Consider the following 17183-nt stretch of genomic DNA (forward strand, 5'->3'; position numbering starts at 1 on the left):
AGTTCACTTCCCCAATTATTTTTGACTGGTTATCAAACTAAATATTGTTGGAATTAGTTTTATTGCTAAGTTCATTTTTGTGTCCTCTTTCCCCATAATACTGACTTTTCCTTTTCTTGTTTAACACTCAGAAATTTATACCTTTTCCAAAATACAAATGTTTCAGTATCTAAGACTTGTCATGCCATTTTTTTCTGTCATCTATCTTTTTTATTTTTTATTAATTCAGCTCAAAAAAGTTTATTGAGCACATGTCATATTCAGCCACTCTCTCTGGGATACAGACTCAGGATGCAAATTAGGATAAAACATGGGCCTGTGTAGGCATCAAACTTTTATCATTCAAACAGAACTGCACAGAATTGGCTTTATTTTTAACTCTTCTTCCAATCCCTTACCTTTTTACAATAATCAATAGTAACTTTAACATTTCAGAATTTCTGTCTTTCTTGTATCATTATAATAGTATATACAATTTATTATTTACTTCAGTCATATAGATCCTTGACACCTACTCTGTAATTGTACTGATCTTAATAAGTAAATATTTTACATTCCCTTTCCAATGTCAGGGGAAATGAAGTATTCTCTGCAAGCAGCAAACTTCTTTACTCCTTAGGAATAATCACAAAGTTGTGTGTGTCGCAGACAGGCATTTCCCTGGTCACTCGTGTTTCCTTGTGTCTTGTTTTCCTTACGTGTGACAGCTTCCTGGAGTCTGGATTCAGGCAGAGGTAGATGGTGGTGACTCCCAGCGTAGCTGAAGGCCCTGTGTTCCAGTTTTGATAAAAAACTGGGTGTGAGGCAGTTCTCAGAACTTTAAGTCTCATGAAATTTCAAAACAGATTTGAAGGGTTTGGCTGCCAACTCTTTATTTTGATGTGTTAAAAGACTTTTGGGGGAAAATGATCATTTGCTACTACCATGATTTCTTATAGAGAATATATAGTGTGTATATGATCTCAGACTACAGGAAAATTTTCACAACTGGGGAGCTGTAACTGACACACTTTCTCTCATTTCCTGCGAACCAGAGGCAGGTTCCTCCCAGAGCGGCCACCATCTGTAGGCTGGTGTAAGGGGGCCACCGCTTGAGTAGCCTAGAGCCTGCTCTTCCAGTGTGGCCCTGGCAAGGCCTCGAGCCGTTCCTCCTGTGTGTGACATGTCCTTGGTGTCACAGTTGTTCCTAGCTGGCTTCCTTCCCTAAAGGTCAGACGCAGGCCTTGAGGCCATTCTCCAGATCGGCTGTTTGGTGTGGGTGCTTGGAGAATCTGGACCTGTTGTAGCCAAAGTAGCACACAGTTTAGAAAAGCCACTCTCAGTCGGCCAGCACAGTAATGTATTCTGCAGGTATATAAATAGCTTTGGGAGTCCGCCCACTACTGCTGCCTTTTATTAGAATAGCTTGCGGTTTGACTGTCTTTCTTTATTCCATCCTGCGTCACATTCTGTTGAGCAATCCTGTTACTTTCCCTTTCAGCGGTTTTGCGAGTGGCTGGTTCCCTGCAGAAGAGCACAGAAGTGATGAAGGCCATGCAGAGTCTTGTGAAGATCCCAGAAATCCAGGCCACCATGCGAGAGCTGTCCAAGGAGATGATGAAGGTGACCTGGGGCTGACCCCGCATCCCACTCCAAAGCACTAAGAGTCACTCTCAGCAAGTGGCAGGGGGTCTCCAGGGCTGGGCAGGAATAGACAGACCACTGTTACCAGACGGAAATGATTTTGCAGACAGAGAAGTGGCTGTTAATGCTGGTTGAAACCATCTGAGCTGAGCATGTCAGAGGCTGGGTCAGATTGCCAGACTGTTCCTTAGAAGAGTGTAAGTTATAATATACCCAGGCCTCTGGGCGAGGTGGGGGATCCAGGGAGCAATGTCTAGGATTCAGGGAGCTAGGGTTTATGAGGACATGAACAAGGAAACAGGAAAAACCCCAGGTTCGTCTGTTGGATCCAGGGGCGTGTCTGTGAAGCTGGCAAGGGGGGTGGTTCTAGACCAGGGGTCAGCAAATGTTTTTGTAAAGAGCTGGATACTAAACGTATTTTCTACTTTATGGGCCACACATCTCTGTTGTAACTACTCAGCCCTGATTTGTAGCGTGAAGGCAGCAGTAGATAATATGTACACAAATGTGCACGACTGTGTTCTAATAAAACTTTATTTATAAAAGTAGGCAGTGGACTGGGTTTGGCCCACAGGCTGTAGTTGGCTGACCCCTCTTTCAGACGAGAACCCAGTAGAAAGCAGTAAACACCTGCCCCCCCCACCCCCCGGATCGGGGCCTGGCAGGGACCTATACTGGTGGCCTTCCAGTGGGAGCCAGGGCTCAGCAGGGCACAGCTCTGAGCCCACTGCCGGCCAGCGGTACCACACACAGGCTGTGCTGGAGTCTCCCCAGCCCCCGTTTTACACGGCAGTAGGAAGCTGAGACTTCAGGTGCCAGGTCGCTTCCCTGAGGGACCTTGGTAGTAAGTGACAGATCTGGGGTGGGGCACACAGGTGCCTGAGCTGCCTCAAATTCTTGTGTACAGTCTGTGCATAGAAATAGCCACCTTTCCTCCTTGGGAATTTTATGTATGAACTTGACTGTATACAGGGCTCTAGGGCATGGAAGAGAGGGACTGGAGGAGAAAACCGATGGAACAGAAAGGCAGCACGAGAAGCCCGGAGCCCAGGTCTTCAGAATGAGAAATCCCGGGGCAGGCAGTAGGAGAACCCGGTCAGCTGGGTGTGTCCTTCAGAAGCGGTGTGCGGATGTCCATCCCCCGAGTTTGGTACCTGCCATCTAGGACCGGCTTACTGGGCAGTTCTTGGAGTGACTTCAGGCCTGCTCACTCTGACTCTTGCAGCCTCCAGGGTCTGAGGGGGGAAGCCTTTGTTTTTTTGGTATGCGGGATCTTTTTCAAAAAAGTTCCTGAATCCTGAACATAATACAAATGTGGAGGAGGGCCTGCATGTGGTAGACAGTAAACATTCCCTGAACTTATCCGGGGATGCATCCCCCGGTTCAGACTGAAACCTCGAGGGGGCCCTGGCTCGTCGAGGGCCGGGACATGATCTTAGTCACTCCGTTTGTCTCCAGACCTAGCCTGCTGTGCCGCACAGAGCGGGCACTGGCAAATGGCTGCTGGTTGGATGAATGAATTGGATAAATGAATGGCCACTTGTGCCTCCAAGCTGTGGAGGGCTGTTCAAGTCCGGGTTCCTGTAGGCTCTTCTAACCTGCTTAGTATGTATGGACCCTCTTCTACAGTAGCCTCCAGCACCAAGATGACATCCATTCACCCAGGCCAGAGGGCTCCATATGTGACCTTGAAAGTGACTGTATTTATTTGTCCATTTTGGTCTGAGAATGGGCAGAATGTGGTGCTGGCCAGAGTCATGTCATTGAGAGTCACTTGAGTGGTCTGACCCAAAAGGCAGGCAGGAGAGGAGAGGGCCTGCGTTAAATCTGGTGCCATCAGCACGGTCAGTGAGAGCCCTACCCTGCCTGAGTGCAGGGGAGCCAGGGCCGGAACTGCCACCTGTGACCTTCTACTCATATGACACTGCTCAGCCAGGAAGACTGCAGGGCCTGCTTGTGTTGGCCGGTGTTAGGGAGCGTTCTTCTTGTGCCTGTAGTGGCGCTGTGTGACCTTGAGAACAGAGGAGGCTGCCAGGCACCGGGCTCCCAGTGGACAGTGTGGGCATTGCCTTTCTGGTCCAGAAATGCAGTCTTGTCAGTTATCTCAGGCTTTGGTGAATTGATTCATCCTTGCCAGACCCACCAGACTGACCCTGTGCAATCAGCTATGACTTGGACAGCTCTTTTCGGGGTTTCCTGGAGCCCCCCGGGCTCTTGGTATTTGTCATCATAGTGCCTACCTACTCCAGCCAACTTTCAGACTGTGTTTCAACTCCTGCACTCATAGATTCGCGATGTTCAGGTAAATGCTTCCTAAGACAGCACACTCTCATCCCAGCAAGTTGTTCCCTGTGCACTGCCATTATCATCCGAGTTACTTTGTGAAGCTCTGCTGCTGGAGGCCCCTCTCCAACCTTGGTGCGAAATTTGGAGAGCAGTGTCTCTTTGGCCTTTTGCCTTCCTGCAAAGAGGGTGGACGGCACCCAGTGCTTCCTGTGGCCAGCTGTCTGCGGGTCAGCACTTGAAAGGTTGGACTCGACTTGGGCCACCAGAGCTCGGCTGGTGCTGGACCCATAGGTGTGTCTGCTGGGAACAGATTGAACCGTTGCGGGAAGTGACGTGGTTTATTCTGTGTTTAGGCTGGGATCATAGAAGAGATGTTAGAGGACACTTTTGAGAGCATCGGACGATCAGGAAGAAATGGAGGAAGCAGCAGAAATGGAAATTGACAAAATTCTGTTTGAAATCACAGCAGGTATGACCTGAGATCTTCCTCTTTCTCTCCTCCTCTTACGGTGGTTCTTCCCACGTTCACAAAATTAACTGCTAGCTTTTTCTTTAGGCTGTAACTCCCATACTTCTACATTTCTTATTTTAGATTATCAAGTTATTACTTGAAAAAATAAGGATGGTGTCTATAACCATCTTTTAAAAAATGCAGAGATAGACTGACTTTTTGCTCTCACACATTGCTGTTGGGAGCTTAACGTGGTACAGGCTTTCCTGGCAGTTCGGCAGTAACTGTCTGAAACTCTTGACCTGAGCGTGGCTTCTGGGAGGTTACCCTAGCAATTAAGGATGTACTGAAAGAGTTAACTCGAGGATGTCCGTAGTAGCATTATTTATGATATCGAAAAGTTTGAAACAAGCTGAATGCCCAATAATAGAATATTGGTTGAGTTAATTATGTTACACCTATTATAATGGAATACCTCATAGTTAAGATAGATAACACAGAAAGGTATTTATTGACGTGGAAAGATGTTCCCAATATATTATGTGAAGAAAGCACTGTTACTGAAATACAGACTTTTGTTTTAAAAAACATACCAACAGAAAAATTCTGAAAGGGGGATAAAGAAAAGCAGTAGTTATCTCTGAGTGATGGGTAATGAGGTTTTAAACTTTTTTACTTCTGAATTTTCTGTTTAATAAAAAATTAAACTGACAAGATTTAACTCTTGTTTATTTATATGTTTTAAACTTTTGGGAAAAAGATGACTACTTACTCCAGAAAAACAGTTTATGAAGATTTGGAAACAATTGAGTTTTACTGAGAGAGAATATTTAACATCTTCATAAATCTTGAAAATTAAGTACTCAGTGGTGTTTAGGAATTCGGATCAAGAGCTTGAGAACCCAGATTTTTAAAGTCTGAATTCTTAGTCATATGACGTTGGTGTCGTTAGAAGCTGGTGTTGGCACGTGCGTCGCAGTGAGCAGAACTCCACGGCCTTTCATCGCCCCTTTTCTTTCCTGTCAGACTGACCAGGTGTGAAAGGCAAGGGGGATGAGGGACCGCCTCGCTGATCTGTGTGCCGTCTCTTTGCAGGCGCCCTGGGCAAAGCCCCCAGTAAAGTGCCCGACGCCCTCCCGGAGCCCGAGCTGCCGGGGGCCATGGCCGCGTCGGAGGAGGAGGAGGAGGAGGAAGAGGCCTTGGAGGCCATGCAGTCCCGCCTGGCCACGCTGCGCAGCTAGGGCTGCCACCGGGAGCCGGGGCACCCGGGGCGCTGGGCCCCCCACGCCGGTCGGGCCCCGGCCCTGCCGCGCTGTCACACTACACCTCCCGGGGGTGGGGTGGGGGGGCGCCGCGCCCCGAAGAGCGGGCTCTGCTCATCTCTCGTCGCTCTCTGCGGAGGCTTGGGGATCTCGGTAGGACTGTGCTTGAGAGGCAGTGTAATAAATGCACCCTTTCCAGGAGCACATACAGAAGTATCTTTTTCTGGGTGAGGGCAAAGAAACCTGTCTTCTTGCGAAGCTCTTCCGAATTGATTGCCTGAATTTTGAGGACTCTGTACATTTTTTCTTTTTTTTGCCTGTAAAACACTATATAAATGGATTTTAATAAATTTCTGCTTTAACACATGGTCTCATTGTAGATTGTCAGGCACAATGGACTTTCATGGTGTTTGCTGTCCCAAATTACTTCGTATGTTGGCCTTTGAAAGAGAAGACGTGCGGCAGCAAGGCATTATGGGACTTGGAAGCTCAGCAGAAGGGGCTTCTGCTCTGTGGGCGCTGCAGCCCAGCCTTCACAGATGTGGTGTGCGAGCCACTCCTCTGCTTTTTGTCGTCTGTGTAACCAAAAGGACGCTTGGGAATTGTGCGCCCTTGTCTTGTCGGCTGGAGGGCTGTATTGTGTACGTCCTGAGGCGGGTGAGTGTGCATCCGTAGCTTTCCTTCCTGCAAATTGCAGACGGCGGTGAGATTCGGACTCTCTCACCGTCTGACTGCCTTCCCTGCGCTGAGCCGCTTGCTTTGGGTGCATGAGCCATGGGCATACACGCCAGTGCTTTCTCAGAGCCAGGAGCTGACCGGTGAGAGCCAGGGTGTGGTCATGCATTATAAACAGTGCTCGCACATTTCCAAGTTACGTTTTTAAATAATTCAGCAGTAACAATTCATATTTGTATGTTTTTGACACTTTACAAAGTCATTTAACATATGTGATTATTATCTTCACCAATTAGGAGAACAGTCCAGCTTGCTGAAGTGACACATCCTGAATCACAGTCATGAACTGGCAGAACTGGGGTTCAGCCCACGTCCCTCTGGTCCAAGTCTTGTTGCCCTAAACTAACCAGGTAGGAAAATCACCCAGCCGCTCCCTCACAGGTTGGTTTTTGTAGATTGTATAGAGAAACCCTGATGTGTCAGATGTTGCTACAGTGAGGGACTTCTAGGCTCATCCTGCAAAATGGGAATCTTGAATCCATTGGACCATCCTGTTACTCCTCACTTCATCTTCAGGACACAGTTTGTTTCTTAAGTAAACATTATTTTTAGGGAAGTTTTAGGTTCAGAGCACAAGCGAGCAGAAACTGTTGGATTCCCATGTATACCTCTTTCCCTGACACACGCCCAGTTTCTCACTTGTACGTATTGACATCTCGCCACAGAAGTACATTTATTCCTGGAATCGTAGAGTATGTAGCCCTTTCATACTGTTTGCTTACTCTTAGTAGTGTGCGTGTAAGTTTCCTCCATGTCTTTTCCTGGCTTGACAGCTCATTTCCTTTTAGCGCTGAATGATACTCCATTGTCGGCATGCGCTACACTATCGATTCACTTTCTGAAGGACATCTTGGTCACTGCGAAGTTTTGGCAGTTAGGAATAAAGCTGTGCATGTCTGTGTGCAGGTCTTTGGGTGGACACGTGTTTCAGCTCATTTAGGGGAATACCATGGAGCACAGCTGCTGGATCGTATGGTAAGAGTGCGTCTAGTTTTGTAAAACACTGACAAACTGTCTTCCAGGGTGGCTCTGTCGTTTTGCATTCCCGCCAGCAATGATGAGACTTCCTCTTGCTCCACATCCTCAGCATTTGATGATGTCAGTGTTTTGGGTTTTGTAAAGACAACATGCCAGAACATACAGGATGCAGCAAAAATAGTGCTCTGAGGAAGATTTGCAGCTGTAAATGCCTACATTGTAAAAGAAAAATACCCCAAGTCAACTACCAGTAAGTACATCTTAAGCAACTAGAGAAAGAAAAGCAAACTGAACCCAAAGCTAGAAGGAAGAAGCTAAAAATTGAGAGTGGAAATCAATGAAATTTGAAACAGAAAAACACTAGAGAAAATCAACAGAACCAAAAGATGGTTTTATGAAAGATCAACAAAACTCATCTTTAGCTAGATTGACTAAAAGGGAGCGGAGAGGGAGGGGAAGGAGGAGTGGTAAGACTCAAGTTACTAAAATCAGATGGAACATTACTACCAGCTTTACAGAGAAGGATTTTAAGAAAATAATATCCACAGGCATCATAAACTTATGGTCACTAGGGGTAAAGGGGTGGGAAGGGGTAAGCTGGGAGTTTGAGGTTTGTAAATATTAGCTACTATGTATAAAATAAACAAGTTTCTTTTGTACAGCACAGGGAACTATATTCAATATCTTATAGTAACCTTTAATGAAAAAGAACATGCAAAAGAATATATGTATGTATATGTATGACTGAAACATTATGCTGTACACCAGAAACTGACACACTATGAACTAAGTATATACTTCAATTTAAAAGTTAAAAGAAAGAAAAAATAATATGAACAACTATATGCCAACAAATTGGATAACCTAAGTGAAATGGAAAAATCCCTAGAAACAAACTACCAAAACTGAAGAGTTGGAAATCTGAATAGGATTATATGCCATGACCAAGTGAGACTTACCCCAGGAATGGAATATGAAAATCAAAGTAACAAACCACAGTAAAAAGAATGAAGGAAGAAAACCACATAATCATCTCAATTTATGCAGAAAAGACATTTGGCAAAATACAAAACTCTTTCAGGATGGAAAACACTCAGTAAACTAGGAACGGAAGGGAACTGCTTCAACATAACCCAGAACATAATACAAAAAAATGCACAGCTAATAGCACACTCAACATGAAAAACTGAGAGGTTTTGAAAGTTAAGATCACAATCAAGCCATGAATACACAAGGAGGGAAAAATGGTCTCTTCAATAAATGGTTTTGCGAAAACCTGCACAGCCACATGCAAAAGAATGAAACTGGACCACTTTCTTATATCATATACACAAATTAACTCAAAATGGATTGAAGAGTTAAATGTAAGACCTGAAACCATAAAACTCCTAGAAGGAAACATAGGTGGTTAAGTTCCTTGACATAGGTCTTGGCCATGATGTTCTGAATCTGATACAAAAAGTAAAATCAACAAAAACAAACAAGTGGGACTACATCAAGCTAAAAAGCTTCGCACAGCAAAGGAAACCATCAACAAAATAAGAGCTTCCTACTGAATAGGAGAAAAACAGTTGCAAATCATGTGTCTGATTAGGGGTTAATATCCAATATAAAGAACCCATGCAACTCAATAGCAAAAAAAGAAGCAATCTGATTTAAAATGAGTAGAAGACCTGAAAAGACATTTTTCCAAAGAAAGCATACAGATGGTCAACGGGTACATGAAAAGATGCTCAACATCATTAATCATTAGGAAAACACAAAACTACAATGAGATCACCTCACACCTGTAGAGTGGCTATTATAAAAAAAGACAAGAAATAAAACTTGTTGCAAAGATACAGAGAAAACCCTTGTGCAGTGTTGGCAGGAATGCAAATTGGTGTAGCCACTATGGAAAACATGGAGAGTCCTCAAAAAAATTAAGAATAGAACTACTATATGATATGGCAGTGCTACTTCTCGGTATTTGAAGAAAATTAAGACACTAACTCAAAAAGCTATGTGCACCCCCATGTTCACTGCAGCATTATTTACAATAGCCAAGATATGGAAACAACCTAAATGTTCATTGATGGATGAATGGATACAGAAATTGTGGTATATAGATAATGGAATGTTATTAAGCCATAAAAAGGAATGCAATCTTGCCATTTGTGATGACATGGATGGCCTTTGATGGCATTATGCTAAGTGAAATATGTCAATCAGAGAAAGAAGAATACCATACAGTCTCTTACATGTATATCTTGTGAGTATGTGTGTGTGTGTGTGTGTGTGTGTGTGTGTTTGTGTTTATCTGCATGTCCTCATCTCTAAAAGAGGAAATAATGGCAGCTGCTTCATTAAGTTATTGCAAGATTGCAATGCAACATGAAAAAGTGCTCAATAAAGTGCCTGGTTCACAGTAAGCATCCATTCCTGTTTATTACTATTGAGGTGATGAGGGACTTAAAAAAAAAGAAAAAGAAAAAAAGTTACTACTGATTTCACTGAGCCCAGTTACTCTTAATATCTGAACTAGGTGACTCCTCTGGCATCTTCCATACACAACACACTTATTAAATGATCAAACTTAGTTTTTCCTTTAGAAATCAACCAACCAGTCAACCAGCCAAACTCCCAGTCTTGGGCCCTAGAGAAAAAGAAGAATTGTTGTTTAACAAGACAATAAAAATCAAAGGAGATGGTAAGGTGAGAAACTGACAGCTGGAGGTAGGGAGGGAAGTCTGAGGGATTACAAAGTGCAAAATGGACCCAAGCTAGTTCTTCTGAGAAATAGCCTTCCTAATTGTCTAGAATGGGTAAAAAAGTGTGTCAGGAAAATGCAGGGAAGGGGGCATGGGCAGAACTGTTTAGATTTATTTTAATTTAAGAGCATAGGCAGAAAAGAAAAAAAAGATTGCAAACAAGACAAGAATGCCTGACTTTTATTCAACATGGAACTGCAAGTTCTAGCCAGAGCAATTAGGCAGGAAAAGAAATTAAAGGTACCCAGATTGAAAAGGAAGATGTAAAATTATCCCTACTCATAGATGACGTAATCTTATATGTTGAAAATTCTAAAGATTACACACACACACAAACACACTCCCTCTCTCTCTCTCTCTCTCTCTCTCCCTCTTAAGAGCAGATAAACAAATTCATCAGTTTCAGGATGCAAAAATCCATTAAAAAAAAGTAAGTTGCATTTCTATACACTAGCAATGAACAACCCCCCAAAATTAAGAAAAATAATTCCACATTGAATAGCATCAAACAGCATAAAATACTTAGGAATAAATTTAACCAAAGAGGCATAAGACTTGTACACTGAAAACAAGAAAACAAGGCTGAAAGAAATTGAAGACACCAGTAGGCAATCATCTTGAAATATCTAAATGTACGAAGTCAGCATGTTGTACATCTTAAACTTACACAATGTTATATGTCAGCTATATCTCCATAAAGTGGAGGGGAAAAGACACCAATAAATGGAAAGATGTCTCAAGTTCATGGATCACAGGACTTAATATTGTTAAGATGACAATACTACTCAAAGCAATACATGTAGTTTCAATGCAATAATCTCTATCAAAGTTCAGATGGCATTTTTTTCCAGAAACAGAAAAACCCACCTTAAAATTCATATGGAATTCAAAAGGACCCTGAATATTGAAAACAATCTTGAAAAGGAACAAGTTAGAAGACTGTGGTCCTTCTTGATTTCAAAACTTAATTCAAAGCTACAGAAATCAAACAGTGCAGTACTGGCATAAGACTGTTATATAAGACTAATGGAATAGATTGAGAGTCTAGAAGTAAACCCTCATAACTATGGTCAATTGTTTCTGACTACGGTGCCAAGACTATTCAGTGGGGAAAGAACAATTTCTTCAACAAATGGTGCTGGAAAACCGGGTATCTATATTCAAAATGACTGAATGAATGAATGAATGAATGAAGTTTGACCCTTACTTTATACCACATACAAAAATTAACTCAAAATAGATCAAATCTAAATTGGAGTTAAACCACAAAACTTAGAGAAGAAAACATAAGAGCAAATCTCATGACCCTGGATTTAGCAATGGTTTCTTAAATATAAAATAAAAAGCAGAACCAAAAAAGAAAAAGATGAATTAGATAATTAAAATTAAGAATAAAAATTTTTTTTCATCAAAGGACACTATCAAGAGGATGAAAAGACAACCCACAGAATAAAAGAAAATATCTGCAAATAATGTATCTGATAATGGTTTAATATCCAGAATATATAAATAACTCTTACAACTCAACAACTAAAAGACCAACAACCCAGTTAAAAAATGGGCAAAGGACTTGAATAGACATTTCTCCAAAGAAGACACTCAGATACCTAATACGCACATAAAAATTTGCTGACCATCATCAGGCAAATCAAACAACAACGAGGCAGCACTTCACACCTACTAGGATGGGCTATACTTTTAGAAAATGGAAAATAACATATGTTAGTGATGATGTGGAGAAATTGGAACCATCACACATTGCTGGTGCAAGTGTAAAACAGTACTGCCACTGTAGAAAACAGTTTGGTGGTACCTCAAAAATTTAAATATATAATTACCTTGTTACCACTCCAAGATATGTTCCCAAAAGGACTGAGAATAGGGACTCAAACAGATACTTGTACATTCATGTTCATAACAGCATTATTCACAATAGCCAAAAGGTGAAAACAATTCAAGTATCCATCACCATATGAATGGATTAACAAAATGTGGTATATGTAAACAATGGAATATTATTTGCCCATAAAAGAGCAAAGTTTTGATACATGTTACAGTATGGATGAACCTTGAAAGCATTACGCTTAGTGAAGTAAGCCAGACACAAAAGGATAAATATTTTGATTCCACTTACATGAATCATCTACAACACACAAATTCATAGGCAGAAATAAAGATTATCAGAGGCTGGGGTAGGAGAGAAAAAGGAGTTGTTGCTAAATGGTTACAGAGTTTTTGTTTGAGGTGACAAAAAATTCTGAAAATGGATAATGGTGATGGTTACACAAACTTGTGAATACCACTTAACTGTACACATAAAAATGGTTAAAACAGCACATTTTATGTTACATATACCATAATAAAAAATAGTAAAATATAAATCTATATTGAAATTTACTAAATGATTTTTTTGTGTGTGTGTACAGGCATACCTTTGAGATACTGCACATTCGGTCCCAGACCACTGCAATAAAGCAAATATCACAATAAAGCAAGTCACACATTTTTTTTTGGTTTCCCAGTGCATATGTTTACACTATAATGTAGTCTATTAAGTGTGCAATAGCATTATGTCTAAGAAAAGTACATTCCTTAATTTAAAAATACTGCTAAAAAAAATCTGAGCCTTCAGTGAGTTGTATGTAGCAGTAACATCAAAGATCACCACTGATCAGAGGTCACAGTAAGAAATATAAGGAAAAAGTTTGAAACATTACAAGAATTACCAAAATGTGACACAGACACAAAGTGAGCAAATGCTGTTGGAAAATAGCTCAGATGGACTTGCTCAATTCAGGGCTGCCACAAGCCTTCAATTTGTAAAAAATGCAGTGTCTGCCAAGCACAGTAAAATGAAGTATGCCTATTTGAGATAATCACCTAGACTTTTTTTTGCCTTCTGTTAATACGGTGAGTTAATGTATAAATATTCTGATATTAAACTAGCCTCATGTTCCTTAGTTAACATTTTTTTTGTCATAACATACCATTTTTTATACACTGCTGGGTTTGAATGTGCCAATATTTTATCTAGGATTTTTTGCAAGTGTGTATATAAGTAATATTGGCCTATAATTTCCTTCTCTTGTACTGCCCTTATCAGATTTTAATATCAAGTGTACTAGCCATATAAAATCCACTGAGTAGTTATCTGTTTTCTATTCTCTTCGCTATTTTTGCAAAAATTGTCTCTTTTCTAAAATTTGGTTCAAACTCACTTGTAAAGCTGTCTGTGCCTGATGCCTTTTAAACGGTATGGATGGTGCAGAGATTTTTGATTAACAATTTAATTATTTTAATATTTATCCAGATTTTCAAAGTCAATTTTGATAATTAGTTTTCTAGAATGCTGCCCATTTCATTTGTTTTAAAATAACATTAATAGAATTCCCTTTTATTTTAAAAATCTCTACTATATGTACATTTTCACTTCATTTCTAATATTCACTTTGCTTTTGCTTTTTCATCGGTCTTGTCATAAGTTTGTCTGTTACTAATTAATATTTTTCAAAGCTTTTGACCTTGTTGATCATTTCCATTTCTTAATTTTAACTTTTATTTTTATTAATCTATTCCTTTTGTATACTGAGATTTATTATTACATTATTAGCTTATTGATTACTGATTGATTAAGCTTATTATTAGCTTAAATATTCCCTTTTTGCTTTGTTTTGTAATAAATCTTTTAAGGCTGCACATCTTCTCCTAAATTATTCTCTAGGTGCATTCTGTAAGCATCTTATTCTATATACAAGCTAACAAGTTAACCTGCCACCTTTTCCTGGATGCTGGTATAATTTTTCATTATACTTCCAGTATGTTGAGTAGATATGTTTAGAATATGAATATAATTGATTTATTCCTTCCCTTAGAAAATACTAAGTATTTCACCATCATATATTATTTTAGCTGTAGTTTTTCATAAATGCTCTTTATCATATCTACAGATTTCTCTTTACTTACAATGGAGTTATGTCTCAATAAACCCATAAATTGAAAATACAGTTACATCAAAAAATGCATTTAATATACCAAACCTGAACATCATAGCTTAGCCTAGCCCACCTTAAATGGGCTCAGAACACTTACATTAGCCCATAGTTGGGCAAAATCATCTAACACAAGCCTCAATAAGCAACTTCAATGAAGTATTGAATATCATGTAATTTACTGAATACTGCACTGAAAGTGAGAAACAGAATGGCTGTATGGTACTCACCATTAGTATACACAGCTGAAAGCACCCTGGATCTGAAGAATGTTTGAAGCACTGAACTAAAATTAATTGCTGGATGAGGGGGATGCTACGCAACAGGGTTGTCAATCTCTCTCTTCTGATGAGGCTTGAGAATAGCTGGTGGAAGGAACTGGGACACTGACACTTGATGGTTTAGCAGGCGTAGTGTTCCTCGGGGAGACAGCCAGTCTTGACGGTATAGTTTTTATTATCTGTTTCTCTATGGCAAGCAGGAGCATCACGTATCTGCCAGGTCTTGCCAATCTCTGGTAATTGACAGCCATTTCTTCCAACATCGGTAGGCCGCTGGTGACAGTAGCAAACGCCTTTGCCAGTTTCTTTGCTGTGAACTTCCTTTGTGCTTCAGATATAGCTTCTGCCTCAACTTTTTCTTCCTCCAGTTCAATCAGCTCTTTATTGGGAAGCCCTTCAGTCTCCATGCCGAGCAGCTTGTGAATGTCCTCTTCATCGACGTCCAATTCTAGCTGTTTCCCAAGCACTAGTATCTTGTTACTTATTATTTCAGCAGCAGCAGCAGCAGCTTTGTCAAGCCTTTGAGTGTGTTCGCATGTGTCTCCAAAACTTTCTTCCAAATGCCATTCATGCCTTGCTGTGTGACTCCTTCCCACGCTGCTGTGGTGCTTAGCACTTGGACTTGGGTTGTGCTCAGAGGCAAATACACAACCTCTGCATCAGGATGCATGTCACAGATGTGCTGTAGACGCCCTGGAGCATTGTCTAAGATCATTAGAACCTTGAATGGGATGTTGTTTGCCTACAGTTTTCTCTTGCCTGTGGAATAAAAGTTTTTTTTTTAAGTCTTCAAACAGTTCTCCTTTTGGCCAGGCTTTCTTGCTATGGTGACAATAAATGGGAAGTGTACGCCTGCTCACATTCTCCAGTGCCCCGCCTTCTCTGAAAGGTAGATTAGGAAGAGGCTTTAATTTGAACCCTGCAACATTTCCACCCAAACGCGGTGTTGAACAGTCCCCGAATGCCTTGAATCCTGGCAGTTTTTTGGACTCTTGATGAATGCATGCACGTTCTGGCAGACTCTTCCAGAACAGGCTGGTTTCATCCACGCTGACTTTTTGCTCTGGCAAGTATTTCTCATCCAATGTCATCTGCAGCTCTTGCTTAAAAGCTCTGGCACCTTCAGCATCAGCACTTGCTGCCTCCCTGCTGACTTGCACACTGTGAAAACGAGGACGCCTTTTGAGGTGCTGAAACCTCCCATGACTTGCTGTAAACACCTGCATGTGAAGAGCTAATCGCAAAGACTTCTTGTCTTAGCCTGGATCGTCAGCAGGCGGAGGCGTATGCTCTTCTCTATCTGGTCTTCCACGTGACAGGCAGTTTTTTAATGTCAGTTGGCCCGGCTCTTTTCTTTGTGATGACAGTGTATTTAACTGATGCTGCTTCGCTGCATCACTGATTCGCTTATCCTTTAAGATGGTTGAGATCGTCAGTTGTGAGAAGTCCTAACTCACGTGCAGTGACCATTACTGGCTTGCGCTCGTGTCGGCAATTAATTTTGAGTTTCATCTCAAGAGTAACGTTCTCTTTTCCCACCAGAAGCAGCAGACAGAGATGGGCATTTGGTAGACATCATGGGATGGGAAAACACAAACCGCAGTAACCAGAAAATGCTCGGAACACAGTACACTGAGGAATCTTGGTTGTTTACCCTCACAATCATATGGCTGACTGGGAACCAACACCCATTTGTGATAAAAACTCCCAACAAAGTATTGAGGGAACGTACCTGAACATATGTTGTCATATATGACGAGCCCACAGCTAACGTAAAATAAAACATATAATAAAAATATAAAGTCTGAACAGTCCTAGATCTGTTAAAAAAATTGAATCCATAGTTAAAAATCTTCCTCGTGCATGTTTTCACTGATGAAGTGCTTCTACTAAACATTTTAGAAATATTGCTATATATACACTTAAAGTTGCAAAGTCCCACCCAAGCACATTTGTAACTGAAGTCCACCATTTTTGAAAGGTTGTATGTTTATTGTTCAATTCCAAGCATCTCATTTCCATTCTGATTTCTTTTTGTTCAGTGAGATCCTTAGAAGTGTGTTGCTTAATTTCTCTACACTTCAGGACTTTGAAGTTATCTTTGTTTCCATTGTCATCAAAGAACATATTCTGTACGATTTCAACTTATATAATCCTTGGAAATTTATTTAGTTTTTTGGGGGGACAGTGTATGGTTGTTCTTGACAAATGAACAATATGCACCTGAAATGAATGTGTATGTTGCACTCATTGGCTTTAGCGTTCTGATGTTGATTTGCTTCAGGTCAATTTGATAGGTTCAAATATTTTATATATTTATTGGTTCTGTTTTTATTATGCCAATTACAGAAAAAGGTGGGTTAGAATCTCCATCTATGATTAGGAATTTGTTTTCTTCTGTCAACGTTTGCTTCATGTTATTCTGAAGCTCTGCTATAAGGTGCATACCCTCCTTAGGATTATTATAGCTTCCTGCTGAGTTGATCCTTCTATGATTGTGAAAACGTTCTCTCTCTGGTTAAAACCTTATCTTAAAATCACTTTGGTATTAATATAGCCATATTTGCCTTCATATAATTAATGTCTGCATAGGATAATCTTTTCTATAATTTTACTTTTAACCTATAGTCAAACTGTATCTTTTGTAAATAGCACAGAGCCAAGGCTTTAATCTGGTCAGACCATCTTTATCTTGCAACTGGAGCACAGGTATCCCCTACTTTTGAAAGTTTGCTTTACACCACTTCACTTTTTAATAAAGACTCACATTAGTACCTATTTTTGCTAAAAAAAAAAAAAAAAAAAAAAAAGGCAGAAAGTGAAAACAG

At 40.8% G+C, this 17183-nt stretch overlaps 1 protein-coding gene across 1 annotated transcript in view; it reads left to right on the plus strand.

The window, feature by feature from the left end:
- Window positions 1-5991, plus strand: part of LOC102513259 (charged multivesicular body protein 3) — a 54141-nt gene extending 48150 nt beyond the window's left edge. Inside the window, 4 exon segments of the mRNA XM_032469727.1 lie at window positions 1481-1602; window positions 4263-4307; window positions 4309-4378; window positions 5456-5991. Of these exon segments, the coding sequence (XP_032325618.1) occupies window positions 1481-1602; window positions 4263-4307; window positions 4309-4378; window positions 5456-5601 (383 nt within the window). The 3' untranslated portion in view covers window positions 5602-5991.
- Window positions 5992-17183: the final 11192 nt, after the last annotated feature.

Source organism: Camelus ferus, chromosome 28 (assembly GCF_009834535.1).
Source record: "Camelus ferus isolate YT-003-E chromosome 28, BCGSAC_Cfer_1.0, whole genome shotgun sequence".
NCBI lineage: Eukaryota > Metazoa > Chordata > Mammalia > Artiodactyla > Camelidae > Camelus > Camelus ferus.